Source organism: Lithobates pipiens, unplaced genomic scaffold (assembly GCF_037356315.1).
Source record: "Lithobates pipiens isolate NorthernLeopardFrog02 unplaced genomic scaffold, aLitPip1_a1.2 Scaffold_8, whole genome shotgun sequence".
Classification (NCBI taxonomy): domain Eukaryota; kingdom Metazoa; phylum Chordata; class Amphibia; order Anura; family Ranidae; genus Lithobates; species Lithobates pipiens.
In genome coordinates, this window is record NW_027507903.1 from 255102487 (window position 1) to 255119482 (window position 16996).

Consider the following 16996-nt stretch of genomic DNA (forward strand, 5'->3'; position numbering starts at 1 on the left):
ATGTGGGGCTATATTGTAAATTAATTTTTGCTGAGCTGTAACCAGCTCAGATTATTTGTACATAGTTTACTGGATCTGTTCTAGTCTTGACTGTGTTGTATTTCCCACTCTTGCCAGTAGGTGTCACTGATACCACAGGGCAGTGTGAGAATAACAACAAGGTTGAGATGTGATACATATTCTTTTCCAGAAACAGCCCAGTAGGAGGTTCCTGCTGCTGTGCATTCTGGGAGGGGGTATTTATGGGACAGATGCCATGTTCTTAAGAGAGTCCTGACCTCATGGTCCTCCAGGCCTGGAGCGTACGCTGATGCAAGCTGCACAAGTAGGCCCAGAAGCCTGTCTGGGGCCTACTGCTGCAGAAGGGGTCCTTAGGCTGTCTTGCCTGAATGGAAGAAGCCGAGCCAAGCTGAGGAACTCCAGGAGAGGACCCTTGCTGGAGAGAGCCAGGATGAAGGCTGGTCTCTCAGAAGGGCCTGGTGACTTACTTGGAGGACGCACCTACATCTAATCTACCCTCACAATACCGCTGGATGGCTTAAAGGTTCTGGTACTGTGAAGAAGCTGTTCTACATCTAAACCATCCTTACAGTACTGCCGGGGCAGCTTACAGGTTCTGGTACTGGAAGCTGCTCTACAATTCAATCAAGGTAACTAACTGTCTGGCTGCTAAGTCTGTGAGAGAGACTTATCTAGGCGTATGCTGGCTGCTAAGTCTGTGAGAGAGGCTTATCCAGACAACTTGCTGGTAGCTAGTGGCAGAGATCTACCTGGCCATACAAGATTTACTCAAAGAAAGCTGTGCTTTGTCCTTTATTCTGAAGAGTCTGTAAGCGATCAACTACTAAAAGGTAACTGCAACTCCCCCTCAACCTCTTTACTGCTACTTCCTTAAAGTTCTTCATTAAAGCATTGAAAACTACCTAAAGTGACTGGTGTCCATATTGTTCTAACTTCCCATTACAGCCATAGATTCAGCCCTGGGGTGAATGTAAGTCCGCTCCCTGTATCTGGAGGTACCGGCCTGCCCCCAGTATACACAGGGAGGTGCTATATACTTATATATATATATATATACACATAACATTCCAGTGTGATTGTACAGTGAGTCTGATTAGTATAGATCAGACTGCGGTTCTCGGTTACCCTGTGCCCCAATAGAGACAGGGTACCTTAGACCAGGAGTCTCCAAACTACGGCCCTCCAGCTGTTGCATAACTACACATCCCATGAGGCATTGTAAAACTCTGGCATTTACAGACATGACTAAGCATGATGGGAACTATAGTTCATGAACAACTGGAGGGTCATTGTTTGGAGACCCTTGACTTAGACATAGGAGGTGCATGGGGAGCTGAAACAAGGGTTTTCCAACCTCTCCAAGGGATTCTGGGTTCCACGGGCTCCCCTGCCCAAAGTGACTCCCGTTACAGGTACTTTTTGCCATATCTTAATAAATGGATTAGAAGAGAGACACAACCCATTCATGTCGAAATCTTGATTACTGTGCATTTATCTTACAGTATTATTTGATTTCTCCACGTGAAGATGTCATCACTGGGAATAAATATAAAATTTATACTTTGTATCATTGTGGAAGTACAATGCTGACAGATTCTGATGTGCTTTAAATAATACATAGGGGTTGATTTACTAAAGGCAAAAATATACTGTGCACTGCAAACAAAAAGCAGTTGCTTTAGATTTTAGTAAATGAGAGGAAGCTCTGCTGATTTCTGTCATCCAATCATGTGCAAGCAAAAATGCTGTTTTTTTTTCCCCCTTGAGTTTGATTGGGTATTCTTTGCAAAGTGAAGCTTTACCTTTATTAAGCTCTGGAGCAACTGCACTTGCAGTGTACAGTCTATTTGCCTTGAGTAATTCCACCTAAGCCTGACTATTTGCACCAGTCCCTACACTAAAAGAAACTTACAGTATAAAATGCACACTGCAGTCTTACACACAGCCACATAAAGCGGATGATGGGAATATCACTGAAGTATCTGGGCAGAGCACCTGCCATTTTCGCAGACGCTGTCGGATACAGACTGAAATGAGCAGACAGAACACGTGCTTTTCATCTGTATCCGTCGGTGTTCAGCAGTGGCCAAGTACACAACAGGTGCACCGCCTTGGGGCTCTAATTAAATGTCCTATATAATGGAGTAAATGCATCTATGCTTGAACTTTGCTGAACCAAGAATTATGCATTGTTTTTTTTTTTTTTGTACAATTATCCATTACAGTTACCAAAACCATATAATATGAGGTCAAACCTAAAAAAATTGCTGTCATGTGAGTAGTAGCCCCCCACAGTTAGAATCACTCCCTAAGACACACTTAACCCCTTGATCGCCCCTAGTGTTTAACCCCTTCCCTGCCAGTATCATTTACACAGTAATAAGTGCATTTTTATAGCACCGATCGCTGTATAAATGACAATGGTCCCAAAATAGTGTCAAAAGTGTCCGATGTGTCCGCCATAATGTCGCAGTCATGATAAAAAAACGCAGATCTCTGCCATTACTAATAAAAAAAAGAATAATAAAAATGCCATAAAATGATCCCCTATTTTTTAGATGTGATAACTTTTGCACAAACCAAATAAATATACGATTATTGCAATTTTTTTTACCAAAAATATGTAGAAGAATACATATCGTCCTATATTAAATAAAAACAAAATATTGCTTTTTCTTCAAAATTGTCGCTCTTTATTTGTTTATAGCGCAAAAAATAAAAACCGCAGAGGCGATCAAATACCACCAAGAGAAAGCTCTATTTGTGGGGAAAAAAGGACGTCAATTTTGTTTGGGTGCAACGTCGCACAACCGCGCAATTGTCAGTTAAAGCGACTCAATCCCTAATCGCAAAAAGTGCTCTGGTCAGGAAGGGGGTAAATCCATCTGGGGCTGAAGTGGTTAAATTAGTGAAGGCTGGTGAAGTTCTAGGATGGGGGGGAGTGCCAGACCCTGCCTTTCATTGTTTGCCCCTCCCACTTCTCATAAGCCCCCACCCCTTTTATAATCCACCTACACCGTCCCCTGTATTCTACTTGCTTCCACCCATAGTATCCCATAGTATCAGGAGTATACAGCTCAGCCTCACAGATCAGGGTATATGGGTAAACATTACAGATAGGGTATATAGCCCAGCATTACAGATATGGTATATAGGTCTGCAATACAGATAGGGTATATAGGTCAGCATTACAGATAGGGTATATAGGTCAGCATTACACATAGGGTATATAGGTCAGCATTACAGATAGGGTATATAGGTCAGCATTACACATAGGGTATATCCAGTTGTGCTCATAAGTTTACATACCCTGGCAGAATTTATGATTTCTTGGCCATTTTTCAGAGAAGAAGAATGATAACACAAAAACATTTCTTTCACTCATGTTTAGTGTTTGGCTGAAGCCATTTATTATCAATCAACTGTGTTTACTCTTTTTAAATCATAATGACAACAGAAGCTACTCAAATTACCCTGATTAAAAGTTTACATACCCTGGTGATTTTGGCCTGATAACATGCACACAAGTTAACACAAAGGGGTTTGAATGGCTATTAAAGGTAACCATCCTCACCTGTGATCTGTTTGCTTGTAATTAGTGTGTGTGTATAAAAGGTCAATGAGTTTCTGGACTCCTGACAGACCCTTGCATCTTTCATCCAGTGCTGCACTGACGTTTCTGGATTCTGAGTCATGAGACAGCAAAATAATTGTCAAAGGATCTGTGGGAAAAGGTATAAGGCTGGATTCACACATGTGCTGTGGAAATTCTGCGAAGAGAAAAGCGGCTGTTCAGCGGTTCTTCTCCATTGTAGCTGTGGATCTGAGCAGTGAGAGTTTATATTCTCTAAAAAATTGCCAAGAAATAAATTCTGCCAGGGTCTGTAAGCTTATGAGCACAACGATCAGCATTACAGATAGGGTATATAGCTCAGCATTACAGATACTCTATATAGGTTTGCATTACAGGGGTATATAGGGTATATAGGTAAGCAATACAGATATGGTATATAGGTCAACATTAAAGATAGGGCATATAACTCAGCATTATAGATAGGGTATATAGGTGGGCATTACAGATAGGGTATATAGAGCACCCGCCCCCTGCTGTGGGGCTTGCAGCACTGACAGCATCCTCCAATCCCCCGGCCGTGGGGGGTCGCAGCACTGAGAGCATTCCCTCCCATCCCATCCCTCCCATCGCCTGGCGTGGGGCTCGCAGCACTGATAGCATACGCCCATCCCCCAACGCAGGGCTCGCAGCACTGACAGCACCCCCCACACTTACTGAGCTGTGGAGAGGATCTTCCTGTCCTGCGTCTCCACTCTCTTCCACAGTGCAGACAACAGTGGTGGCTCCCGTGTCTGCTCCTCATTCTTCCTCCCTCTGTGTCTCCTCTTCTACCAAAGTTCTAGGCATCCAATAGGATCACCTGGCGCTTTGGCCAACTGGGAAACAGGTCTAACGACCTGCCTTCCTGATTGGCGGGGGAGGCACTGTAGTGTTAAAATAGCAAAAATGTATTTGCTATGATTATACAATTAGGAGGGATCAGGGCGCACTCTCTGCACCCCAAGCCCACCCTTTTTTGAAGCCTTTTGGAGCCTCTGGCTTTAATCAGGTGCTTAAAACCCCCCCCCCCCGCCATAGGAATCCATGCATCTGTCATCCTGAAAGGGGACAGGCACATGGAGAGGGGGGCGGCGCCACTAGCTTAAAGTGGCCACCACAGGTTTAAAGTGACAGTCAGCACATTTATTAAAACATTTAACAAAAAAGAAAAAAGAGTAAATGAGACTTTCAAGGTGCTGAAATATTAAACCCCAAGAAAACACATAGCAATAAATAAATTTAAAAATGTTATTACAAAATCATCTTAAAAAGAGGAGATTTAACAACCCCTCCAAAAAGATAAAAACAACAGGAATTGGATAACGAGTCATGTATAGTCAGCAAACCCAATACATCTTCCCCACTGTTAAGCTACATTAGTATTCTGGGAAGGCTGTCCACAAGGTTTAGGAGTGTGTCTCTGGGAATGTTTGACCATTCTTCCAGAAGCACATTTGTAAAGTCAGGCACTGATGTGGAAAGAAGGCCTGGCTCACAGTCTCTGCCTCAATTCATCTCAAAGGTGTTCTATCGGTTGAGGTCAGGACTCTGTGCTGGCCAGTCAAGTTCCTCCACTCCAAACTTGCCCATTCATGTCTTTATTGATCTTGCTTCGTGCACTAGTCCAAATCATTTGTTGGAGGGGGAATTATGGTGCGGGGTTGTTTTTCAGGGGTTGGGCTTGGCCCCTTAGTCCCAGTGAAGGGAACTCTTAAGGCATCAGCATACCAAGACATTTTGGACAATTTCATGCTCCCAACTTTGTGGGGACAGTTTGGGGATGGCCCCTTCCTGTTCCAACATGAGTGCGCACCAGAATTTTTTACTGGTGTTTTTTGTGTATCCTATACACCAGGGGTGTCAAACTGACAGCCCTCCAGCTGTTGCAGAACTACAAGTCCATCATGCCCCTGCCTGTGGGAGTCATGCTTGTAACTGTCAGACTCACAATGCCTCATGGGACCTGTAGTTCGGCATCAGCTGGAGGGCCACGATACCTGTGCTGTACACCTAACCCTCTCTCCCTTAACTGCTGTTGCTATTGGTCAGTCAGTGAGCGTCTGGGTGCTGCTACAAAATAGATGGCCGGTATGGAAGGCAGCTTTGGGGGTTATTGTTGTATGAAAATTTTGACTATACACTAAAAAAAGGTTTTCAAGTCTTCTACATAAACTGAAATGAATATTTATGTCTAGCTGATATCTTTCACAAGTATATCTAGAAAACATTTAAAAGACCATACATTCCCTTTAAAGTGCAAGAACTCCCACTAAGGTGAGGAATACAGCAGGGACCCTTGCATAAAACTGCTGGAATGGGAATGCTGAGATACTTCCTGGGGATCTGGTCTACAGTGGAAAAATACGTGCTGGAGTTTGTTCATATGATATTATTGCTGAAGCTTACTAAATTAATTTATGTATACATGTACATACTATAACAGAACTTCCCACAGTCCGCTTGAGTGCTTCCATCATATACCGCTTCCTCCAGCCCGAATATAGTTATTAGATATTACAGTTTCATTTGAACAAAGAAACACAGAGTTATACACTCAGGGGACAATCCCCCCTTCTTTGCATAATGAAGGTGGGGTAGACTTTACCTCCACCAGTAGCATGACACAGGTGTATTCAAACTTCGCATCTGTAGACTTTCTTTGGGAGGGGCTGCTGGATAAACCATCCCCCCTCATAGCTAATCCATAGAGACGTATACAGTACATTCCATAATACAGTTCCTCCCAAGGCAGACACAAACAATAGAACAATGAGATACAGCCACACCTCAAATGATCTAGTAAAGAGTCTACAACAGTATATGAGACAATATATATATATATATATATATATATATATATATATACAATATTCCAGTGTGGTTGTACAGTGAGTCTGACTAGTGCAGATCAGACTGAGGTTCTCGGTCCCCATGTGCCCTTAATAGACACAGGGTAACTTACACATAGGTGGGGCCAGGGGAGCTGGACAAGGAGATTCCAGTTCTTTCCAAGGTAAGCTGGGTTCCCCAAGCCCTCACCCAAATTGACTCCTATCACACATATCTCCCAGCTTTCTAAAAATGTGAAGGTCCTTTGCCTGCATATACCCCATGTAGGCAAAAGACAAGCCCGAACCACACCCCTAGTTACATGGACCACAAAAACTAAACTGCAGAAAATGATTAGCTAAACAACACAGGTGTTTTTTTTTTGTTAACCTCTGTATTTCCTAAAGGTCTCTCTTACAAGGGCGACCAGGGGGCAGCAAAAAAAGGCAACTGAATCCCAGTTTTACCACCCATCTAAAACATTACATTCAACCAGAGGGGACTGTACACATGCCTCGGCCAATTTTACTTGCCATGCCAAGTTTGAGAGGTGGCACAACCTGTCAAACTCATCAATAGAGGGTATTAGGGCTACACTGTAAGCGTGAGCAAAATGCTTGGCTCGCAGTTGCGGTGCATCATGATGTCTCTATTGTCTATGAAAATACATAGCGAACAGAGTACCAACAAAAAAAAAACACAAGGGTTAGGCACATGTAAAATGTACACAGTTATTATATTTATAGCATCAAATACTTGGTTAGCTATACATACTGTACGCTTGTAGTTGCAAACTCTTCTTGCTGTCAGAATGAACTTGAAAGCACTGACCCACTGGTCAGCAACAACTGCATAAACTGTTGCATCACATTTTAGTACAGTTGCAGTATGGCTGTAACTTGATAAGTATGTCTCAATATAGTAAAATGATAACTAGATTTATTGCCTGCTGACTGCCTGGGGTGCTATCATTATCCCAGTTTATGGTCATACAGTAACATGGGTTGGGTGTTATATTAAAAAAAAATAAGATATCGAGCTCAATGACATATGGTTTAACATAAGACAGTGGTAAACTTCATTTTTAAGACACACTATAATATTTTGATGCCCAGCAGCATTAAATCATAGCAGAATAGTGATGGCCGAACGGTTCGCCCGGCGGTCGTTTCGCGGCGAATTTCCGACTTTCGCCGTCCGCGGGTTCGAACGCCTTTTTCCGTCGTTCGCCCCGGCGGACTTACGTGTTTAATGTATACAAGAACTTTAACCTTTCGTGACACGTTTATCATGTGTTACAGGACAACCAATTGAGACATGACAGCTCATGGACACTTGGACATTCCCCCTAACCTATAAATACACCCGATCCGGTGGCCATTTTACATTCTTTCTTCTGTCACTGTAGGGAAAGGATCCTGTGTGGAGTAGGGACAGAGAAAACGCTAGCTATTTGGTACACAAAAGTTCTTTTCAGGACTGGTATAGGTGTTAGGTCAGCAGCCTGAGTTTCTTTTGTCAGTTTAGATAAAGGGACAGAGCGCTGTATGCTGCTATTTTAGGGACAGCTCAGCCAGATTAGTCTTTCTTCATCATCATCATCATCATCATCATTAGCTGTTACTATCAGGTCCACAAAAGAGCTGTTCCAGCTAATCGTTCCAGCCTACTCTTTTTTGCCAATTTGTATAGGGACAGGCAGGAAGCAGTGTGTCAGGCAGTGAGGATAATTTTAAAGACTTGCTGTTACTATTAGTTCCACAAAGGTTCTTTTCAGGACTGGTATCAGTGGTACGGTAATAGGCTTGTACACGTATAATATTCTTTCTTCCAAATATAGAAAGAATATTATACTTGACTGCTGCCCTTCTGCTGCAGTCTGCTAATCATTCACAACTCACTTGTTCCACAAAAGTTCTTATAAGGACTGGTAACTTGGTCTGTCTAGGGTGCTACGGTACATAGGCTTGGGTGCGGTACAGTCTGCTGTTCTGTAAGGACCGCTATCGGTCCACAATAGATAGGGTTGCCGTGCACTACTGCTGACCGCTGCCCTATACTGCAGCAGTCCTTCAGCGGTATAGGGACTGACGCACAGTCTGCTAAACACTAATACACAACCTGCTTGGTCCACAAAAGTTCTTATAAGGACTGGTAACTTGGTATAGGGTGCTACGGTACATAGGCCTGAGTGCGTTACAGTCTGCTGTTCTGTAAGGACCGCTATCGGTCCACAATACATAGGGTTGACGTGCACTACTGCTGACCGCTGCCCTATACTGCAGCAGTCCTTCAGCGGTATAGGGACTGACGCACAGTCTGCTAAACACTAACACACAACCTGCTTGGTCCACAAAAGTTCTTATAAGGACTGGTAACTTGGTATAGGGTGCTACGGTACATAGGCCTGAGTGCAGTACAGTCTGCTGTTCTGTAAGGACTGCTATCGGTCCACAATACATAGGGTTGCCGTGCACTACTGCTGACCGCTGCCCTATACTGCAGCAGTCCTTCAGCGGTATAGGGACTGACGCACAGTCTGCTAAACACTAATACACAACCTGCTTGGTCCACAAAAGTTCTTATAAGGACTGGTAACTTGGTATAGGGTGCTACGGTACATAGGCCTGAGTGCGTTACAGTCTGCTGTTCTGTAAGGACCGCTATCGGTCCACAATACATAGGGTTGCCGTGCACTACTGCTGACCGCTGCCCTATACTGCAGCAGTCCTTCAGCGGTATAGGGACTGACGTACAGTCTGCTAATCACTAACACACAACCTGCTTGGTCCACAAAAGTTCTTATAAGGACTGGTAACTTGGTATAGGGTGCTACGGTACATAGGCCTGAGTGCGTTACAGTCTGCTGTTCTGTAAGGACCGCTATCGGTCCACAATACATAGGGTTGCCGTGCACTACTGCTGACCGCTGCCCTATACTGCAGCAGTCCTTCAGCGGTATAGGGACTGACGCACAGTCTGCTAAACACTAATACACAACCTGCTTGGTCCACAAAAGTTCTTATAAGGACTGGTAACTTGGTATAGGGTGCTACGGTACATAGGCCTGAGTGCGTTACAGTCTGCTGTTCTGTAAGGACCGCTATCGGTCCACAATACATAGGGTTGACGTGCACTACTGCTGACCGCTGCCCTATACTGCAGCAGTCCTTCAGCGGTATAGGGACTGACGCACAGTCTGCTAAACACTAACACACAACCTGCTTGGTCCACAAAAGTTCTTATAAGGACTGGTAACTTGGTATAGGGTGCTACGGTACATAGGCCTGAGTGCAGTACAGTCTGCTGTTCTGTAAGGACTGCTATCGGTCCACAATACATAGGGTTGCCGTGCACTACTGCTGACCGCTGCCCTATACTGCAGCAGTCCTTCAGCGGTATAGGGACTGACGCACAGTCTGCTAAACACTAATACACAACCTGCTTGGTCCACAAAAGTTCTTATAAGGACTGGTAACTTGGTATAGGGTGCTACGGTACATAGGCCTGAGTGCGTTACAGTCTGCTGTTCTGTAAGGACCGCTATCGGTCCACAATACATAGGGTTGCCGTGCACTACTGCTGACCGCTGCCCTATACTGCAGCAGTCCTTCATTGGTATAGGGACTGACGTACAGTCTGCTAATCACTAACACACAACCTGCTTGGTCCACAAAAGTTCTTATAAGGACTGGTAACTTGGTATAGGGTGCTACGGTACATAGGCCTGAGTGCGTTACAGTCTGCTGTTCTGTAAGGACCGCTATCGGTCCACAATACATAGGGTTGCCGTGCACTACTGCTGACCGCTGCCCTATACTGCAGCAGTCCTTCATTGGTATAGGGACTGACGTACAGTCTGCTAATCACTAACACACAACCTGCTTGGTCCACAAAAGTTCTTATAAGGACTGGTAACTTGGTATAGGGTGCTACGGTACATAGGCCTGAGTGCGTTACAGTCTGCTGTTCTGTAAGGACCGCTATCGGTCCACAATACATAGGGTTGCCGTGCACTACTGCTGACCGCTGCCCTATACTGCAGCAGTCCTTCATTGGTATAGGGACTGACGTACAGTCTGCTAATCACTAACACACAACCTGCTTGGTCCACAAAAGTTCTTATAAGGACTGGTAACTTGGTATAGGGTGCTACGGTACATAGGCCTGAGTGCGTTACAGTCTGCTGTTCTGTAAGGACCGCTATCGGTCCACAATAGATAGGGTTGCCGTGCACTACTGCTGACCGCTGCCCTATACTGCAGCAGTCCTTCAGCGGTATAGGGACTGACGCACAGTCTGCTAAACACTAATACACAACCTGCTTGGTCCACAAAAGTTCTTATAAGGACTGGTAACTTGGTATAGGGTGCTACGGTACATAGGCCTGAGTGCGTTACAGTCTGCTGTTCTGTAAGGACCGCTATCGGTCCACAATACATAGGGTTGACGTGCACTACTGCTGACCGCTGCCCTATACTGCAGCAGTCCTTCAGCGGTATAGGGACTGACGCACAGTCTGCTAAACACTAACACACAACCTGCTTGGTCCACAAAAGTTCTTATAAGGACTGGTAACTTGGTATAGGGTGCTACGGTACATAGGCCTGAGTGCAGTACAGTCTGCTGTTCTGTAAGGACTGCTATCGGTCCACAATACATAGGGTTGCCGTGCACTACTGCTGACCGCTGCCCTATACTGCAGCAGTCCTTCAGCGGTATAGGGACTGACGCACAGTCTGCTAAACACTAATACACAACCTGCTTGGTCCACAAAAGTTCTTATAAGGACTGGTAACTTGGTATAGGGTGCTACGGTACATAGGCCTGAGTGCGTTACAGTCTGCTGTTCTGTAAGGACCGCTATCGGTCCACAATACATAGGGTTGCCGTGCACTACTGCTGACCGCTGCCCTATACTGCAGCAGTCCTTCATTGGTATAGGGACTGACGTACAGTCTGCTAATCACTAACACACAACCTGCTTGGTCCACAAAAGTTCTTATAAGGACTGGTAACTTGGTATAGGGTGCTACGGTACATAGGCCTGAGTGCGTTACAGTCTGCTGTTCTGTAAGGACCGCTATCGGTCCACAATACATAGGGTTGCCGTGCACTACTGCTGACCGCTGCCCTATACTGCAGCAGTCCTTCATTGGTATAGGGACTGACGTACAGTCTGCTAATCACTAACACACAACCTGCTTGGTCCACAAAAGTTCTTATAAGGACTGGTAACTTGGTATAGGGTGCTACGGTACATAGGCCTGAGTGCGTTACAGTCTGCTGTTCTGTAAGGACCGCTATCGGTCCACAATACATAGGGTTGCCGTGCACTACTGCTGACCGCTGCCCTATACTGCAGCAGTCCTTCATTGGTATAGGGACTGACGTACAGTCTGCTAATCACTAACACACAACCTGCTTGGTCCACAAAAGTTCTTATAAGGACTGGTAACTTGGTATAGGGTGCTACGGTACATAGGCCTGAGTGCGTTACAGTCTGCTGTTCTGTAAGGACCGCTATCGGTCCACAATACATAGGGTTGCCGTGCACTACTGCTGACCGCTGCCCTATACTGCAGCAGTCCTTCATTGGTATAGGGACTGACGTACAGTCTGCTAATCACTAACACACAACCTGCTTGGTCCACAAAAGTTCTTATAAGGACTGGTAACTTGGTATAGGGTGCTACGGTACATAGGCCTGAGTGCGTTACAGTCTGCTGTTCTGTAAGGACCGCTATCGGTCCACAATACATAGGGTTGCCGTGCACTACTGCTGACCGCTGCCCTATACTGCAGCAGTCCTTCAGCGGTATAGGGACTGACGCACAGTCTGCTAAACACTAACACACAACCTGCTTGGTCCACAAAAGTTCTTATAAGGACTGGTAACTTGGTATAGGGTGCTACGGTACATAGGCCTGAGTGCGTTACAGTCTGCTGTTCTGTAAGGACCGCTATCGGTCCACAATACATAGGGTTGCCGTGCACTACTGCTGACCGCTGCCCTATACTGCAGCAGTCCTTCATTGGTATAGGGACTGACGTACAGTCTGCTAATCACTAACACACAACCTGCTTGGTCCACAAAAGTTTTTATAAGGACTGGTAACTTGGTATAGGGTGCTACGGTACATAGGCCTGAGTGCAGTACAGTCTGCTGTTCTGTAAGGACCGCTATCGGTCCACAATACATAGGGTTGACGTGCACTACTGCTGACCGCTGCCCTATACTGCAGCAGTCCTTCATTGGTATAGGGACTGACGTACAGTCTGCTAATCACTAACACACAACCTGCTTGGTCCACAAAAGTTTTTATAAGGACTGGTAACTTGGTATAGGGTGCTACGGTACATAGGCCTGAGTGCAGTACAGTCTGCTGTTCTGTAAGGACCGCTATCGGTCCACAATACATAGGGTTGACGTGCACTACTGCTGACCGCTGCCCTATACTGCAGCAGTCCTTCATTGGTATAGGGACTGACGTACAGTCTGCTAATCACTAACACACAACCTGCTTGGTCCACAAAAGTTCTTATAAGGACTGGTAACTTGGTATAGGGTGCTACGGTACATAGGCCTGAGTGCGTTACAGTCTGCTGTTCTGTAAGGACCGCTATCGGTCCACAATACATAGGGTTGCCGTGCACTACTGCTGACCGCTGCCCTATACTGCAGCAGTCCTTCAGCGGTATAGGGACTGACGCACAGTCTGCTAAACACTAACACACAACCTGCTTGGTCCACAAAAGTTCTTATAAGGACTGGTAACTTGGTATAGGGTGCTACGGTACATAGGCCTGAGTGCGTTACAGTCTGCTGTTCTGTAAGGACCGCTATCGGTCCACAATACATAGGGTTGCCGTGCACTACTGCTGACCGCTGCCCTATACTGCAGCAGTCCTTCATTGGTATAGGGACTGACGTACAGTCTGCTAATCACTAACACACAACCTGCTTGGTCCACAAAAGTTTTTATAAGGACTGGTAACTTGGTATAGGGTGCTACGGTACATAGGCCTGAGTGCAGTACAGTCTGCTGTTCTGTAAGGACCGCTATCGGTCCACAATACATAGGGTTGACGTGCACTACTGCTGACCGCTGCCCTATACTGCAGCAGTCCTTCATTGGTATAGGGACTGACGTACAGTCTGCTAATCACTAACACACAACCTGCTTGGTCCACAAAAGTTTTTATAAGGACTGGTAACTTGGTATAGGGTGCTACGGTACATAGGCCTGAGTGCAGTACAGTCTGCTGTTCTGTAAGGACCGCTATCGGTCCACAATACATAGGGTTGACGTGCACTACTGCTGACCGCTGCCCTATACTGCAGCAGTCCTTCATTGGTATAGGGACTGACGTACAGTCTGCTAATCACTAACACACAACCTGCTTGGTCCACAAAAGTTCTTATAAGGACTGGTAACTTGGTATAGGGTGCTACGGTACATAGGCCTGAGTGCGTTACAGTCTGCTGTTCTGTAAGGACCGCTATCGGTCCACAATACATAGGGTTGCCGTGCACTACTGCTGACCGCTGCCCTATACTGCAGCAGTCCTTCATTGGTATAGGGACTGACGTACAGTCTGCTAATCACTAACACACAACCTGCTTGGTCCACAAAAGTTTTTATAAGGACTGGTAACTTGGTATAGGGTGCTACGGTACATAGGCCTGAGTGCAGTACAGTCTGCTGTTCTGTAAGGACCGCTATCGGTCCACAATACATAGGGTTGACGTGCACTACTGCTGACCGCTGCCCTATACTGCAGCAGTCCTTCATTGGTATAGGGACTGACGTACAGTCTGCTAATCACTAACACACAACCTGCTTGGTCCACAAAAGTTTTTATAAGGACTGGTAACTTGGTATAGGGTGCTACGGTACATAGGCCTGAGTGCAGTACAGTCTGCTGTTCTGTAAGGACCGCTATCGGTCCACAATACATAGGGTTGACGTGCACTACTGCTGACCGCTGCCCTATACTGCAGCAGTCCTTCATTGGTATAGGGACTGACGTACAGTCTGCTAATCACTAACACACAACCTGCTTGGTCCACAAAAGTTCTTATAAGGACTGGTAACTTGGTATAGGGTGCTACGGTACATAGGCCTGAGTGCAGTACAGTCTGCTGTTCTGTAAGGACCGCTATCGGTCCACAATACATAGGGTTGACGTGCACTACTGCTGACCGCTGCCCTATACTGCAGCAGTCCTTCAGCGGTATAGGGACTAAGAGTTTTGTCACAGGGTGATTTAAAAAATGACAGGCAGAGGAAGAGGCAGGCCCTTCCGCAGGGGTGGTAGGGGTAGGGCAGGAGCAACAGCCTTGAGCCAAAGTGGGAAGTTGCAGAAGGTGCGTTCAATTACTTTAAAGGACGCACCAGACTTGGTTGAGTGGCTCACTCAGCCTTATTCTTCTGCACCCTCCTCATCCTCTCGATCTGCACCCTCTTCTTCACTCTCTGCTATGTGCACCCCCAAAGACACTACCACCAACAACACCACCACCACCACATACCTTCCGCTTGAGTGCAAATGGGGGCCTTCATGCTCCAGTGTTTTAATAGGGACCCCCGTATAAAAAGCATGAGGGTCAAGGACCAGTACTGGGTGGCAACGTACTTAGATCCCCGGTACAAACACAAAATGGCGGAAATGTTACCGCCGTCGCAGAGGGCTGTCAGAATGCAGCACTTCCAGGCCTTGCTTCGAGAAATGCTGCATTCTGCTTTTGCGTGCGCTGGCAGAGGAGCAATTCCCACTCCCAGAGAAGGATTTGCGGGTACCAATCCAACAGCGCCTGCAAGAAGAGGCCGGTTTGAAGATGTGTTGGTGACTTCGGATATGAGGTCATTCTTTCAGCCGACCCATCGACAGGTGTCATCCGGATCCAGCATCAGGGAACGCCTAGACCGTCAGGTGTCCGACTACATTGGGTTAACGGCCGATGTGGACGCTCTGAGGAGTGATGAACCCCTAGACTACTGGGTGGGCAGGCTTGACCTCTGGCCAGAGCTTGCCCAATTTGCAATCGAACTGTTGGCTTGCCCCTCATCCAGTGTCCTGTCCGAAAGGACGTTCAGCGCAGCAGGGGGGATTGTGACCGATAAGCGTACTCGCCTAGCTCACGACAGTGTTAACTACCTCACATTTCTAAAAATGAATGAGGCATGGATCTCGGAGGAATTCAACACATGTGATCAGTAGACCATGTATATGTCTATAAACAATTTTTGGAATCAAGCACACAGACCTTCTTAATTCATTTGGCTCACTTCCCTGACCCAAAAAAGCACACCGTACTATATGCCCCTACCCTCCTCTTTGAAGAGGTTGAGCGGTGTCATATTTCTACTGGGGCTGCTTATTATGAGGGGTTCCCACCATCCCTGTGCTGTGCTGACTTCCTCCTGGGTGTTCTTATTATGAGGGGCTCCCACCATCCCTGTGCTGTGCTGACTTCCTCCTGGGGGTTCTTATTATGAGGGGCTCCCACCATCCCTGTGCTGTGCTGACTTCCTCCTGGGGGTTCTTATTATGAGGGGATCACACCATCCCTGTGCTGTGCTGACTTCCTCCTGGGGCTGCTTACGGTGCTGCTGTCAGCGCTGTATGTCACGGAGCTGCTGTCAGCGCTGTATGTCACGGAGCTGCTGTCAGCGCTGTATGTCACGGAGCTGCTGTCAGCGCTGTATGTCACGGAGCTGCTGTCAGCGCTGTATGTCACGGAGCTGCTGTCAGCGCTGTATGTCACGGAGCTGCTGTCAGCGCTGTATGTCACGGAGCTGCTGTCAGCGCTGTATGTCACGGAGCTGCTGTCAGCGCTGTATGTCACGGTGCTGCTGTCAGCGCTGTATGTCACGGAGCTGCTGTCAGCGCTGTATGTCACGGAGCTGCTGTCAGTGCTGTATGTCACGGAGCTGCTGTCAGCGCTGTATGTCACGGAGCTGCTGTCAGCGCTGTATGTCACGGAGCTGCTGTCAGCGCTGTATGTCACGGTGCTGCTGTCAGCGCTGTATGTCACGGAGCTGCTGTCAGCGCTGTATGTCACGGAGCTGCTGTCAGTGCTGTATGTCACGGAGCTGCTGTCAGCGCTGTATGTCACGGAGCTGCTGTCAGCGCTGTATGTCACGGAGCTGCTGTCAGCGCTGTATGTCACGGTGCTGCTGTCAGCGCTGTATGTCACGGAGCTGCTGTCAGCGCTGTATGTCACGGAGCTGCTGTCAGCGCTGTATGTCACGGAGCTGCTGTCAGCGCTGTATGTCACGGAGCTGCTGTCAGCGCTGTATGTCACGGAGCTGCTGTCAGCGCTGTATGTCACGGTGCTGATGTCAGTGCTCTGTATTACGGTGCTGCTGTCAGTGCTCTGTATCTCCTGCACCCTCTTGTTTGCCTACCCTGGTCCCTGACCTTCCCTCTCCTCCATTGCCTTCATTAGCTCCATAGTCCTGAATTGTCAGAACAATTTCCCAAATAAAAAAAAAATGCTTGTAGTTATCGATCCCAAATTCACCT

The 16996-nt window shown here is 46.8% G+C and overlaps 1 protein-coding gene across 1 annotated transcript in view; it reads left to right on the forward strand.

Annotated features, from left to right (window-relative positions):
- The first annotated feature begins 283 nt into the window (after nt 1-283).
- Nucleotides 284-16996, forward strand: part of LOC143963908 (uncharacterized) — a 28996-nt gene continuing 12283 nt past the window's right edge. The window contains exon 1 of the mRNA XM_077473644.1: nt 284-851. Coding sequence (XP_077329770.1) covers nt 701-851 — 151 coding nt within the window. The 5' untranslated portion in view covers nt 284-700. The remainder of the gene's footprint in view (nt 852-16996) is intronic.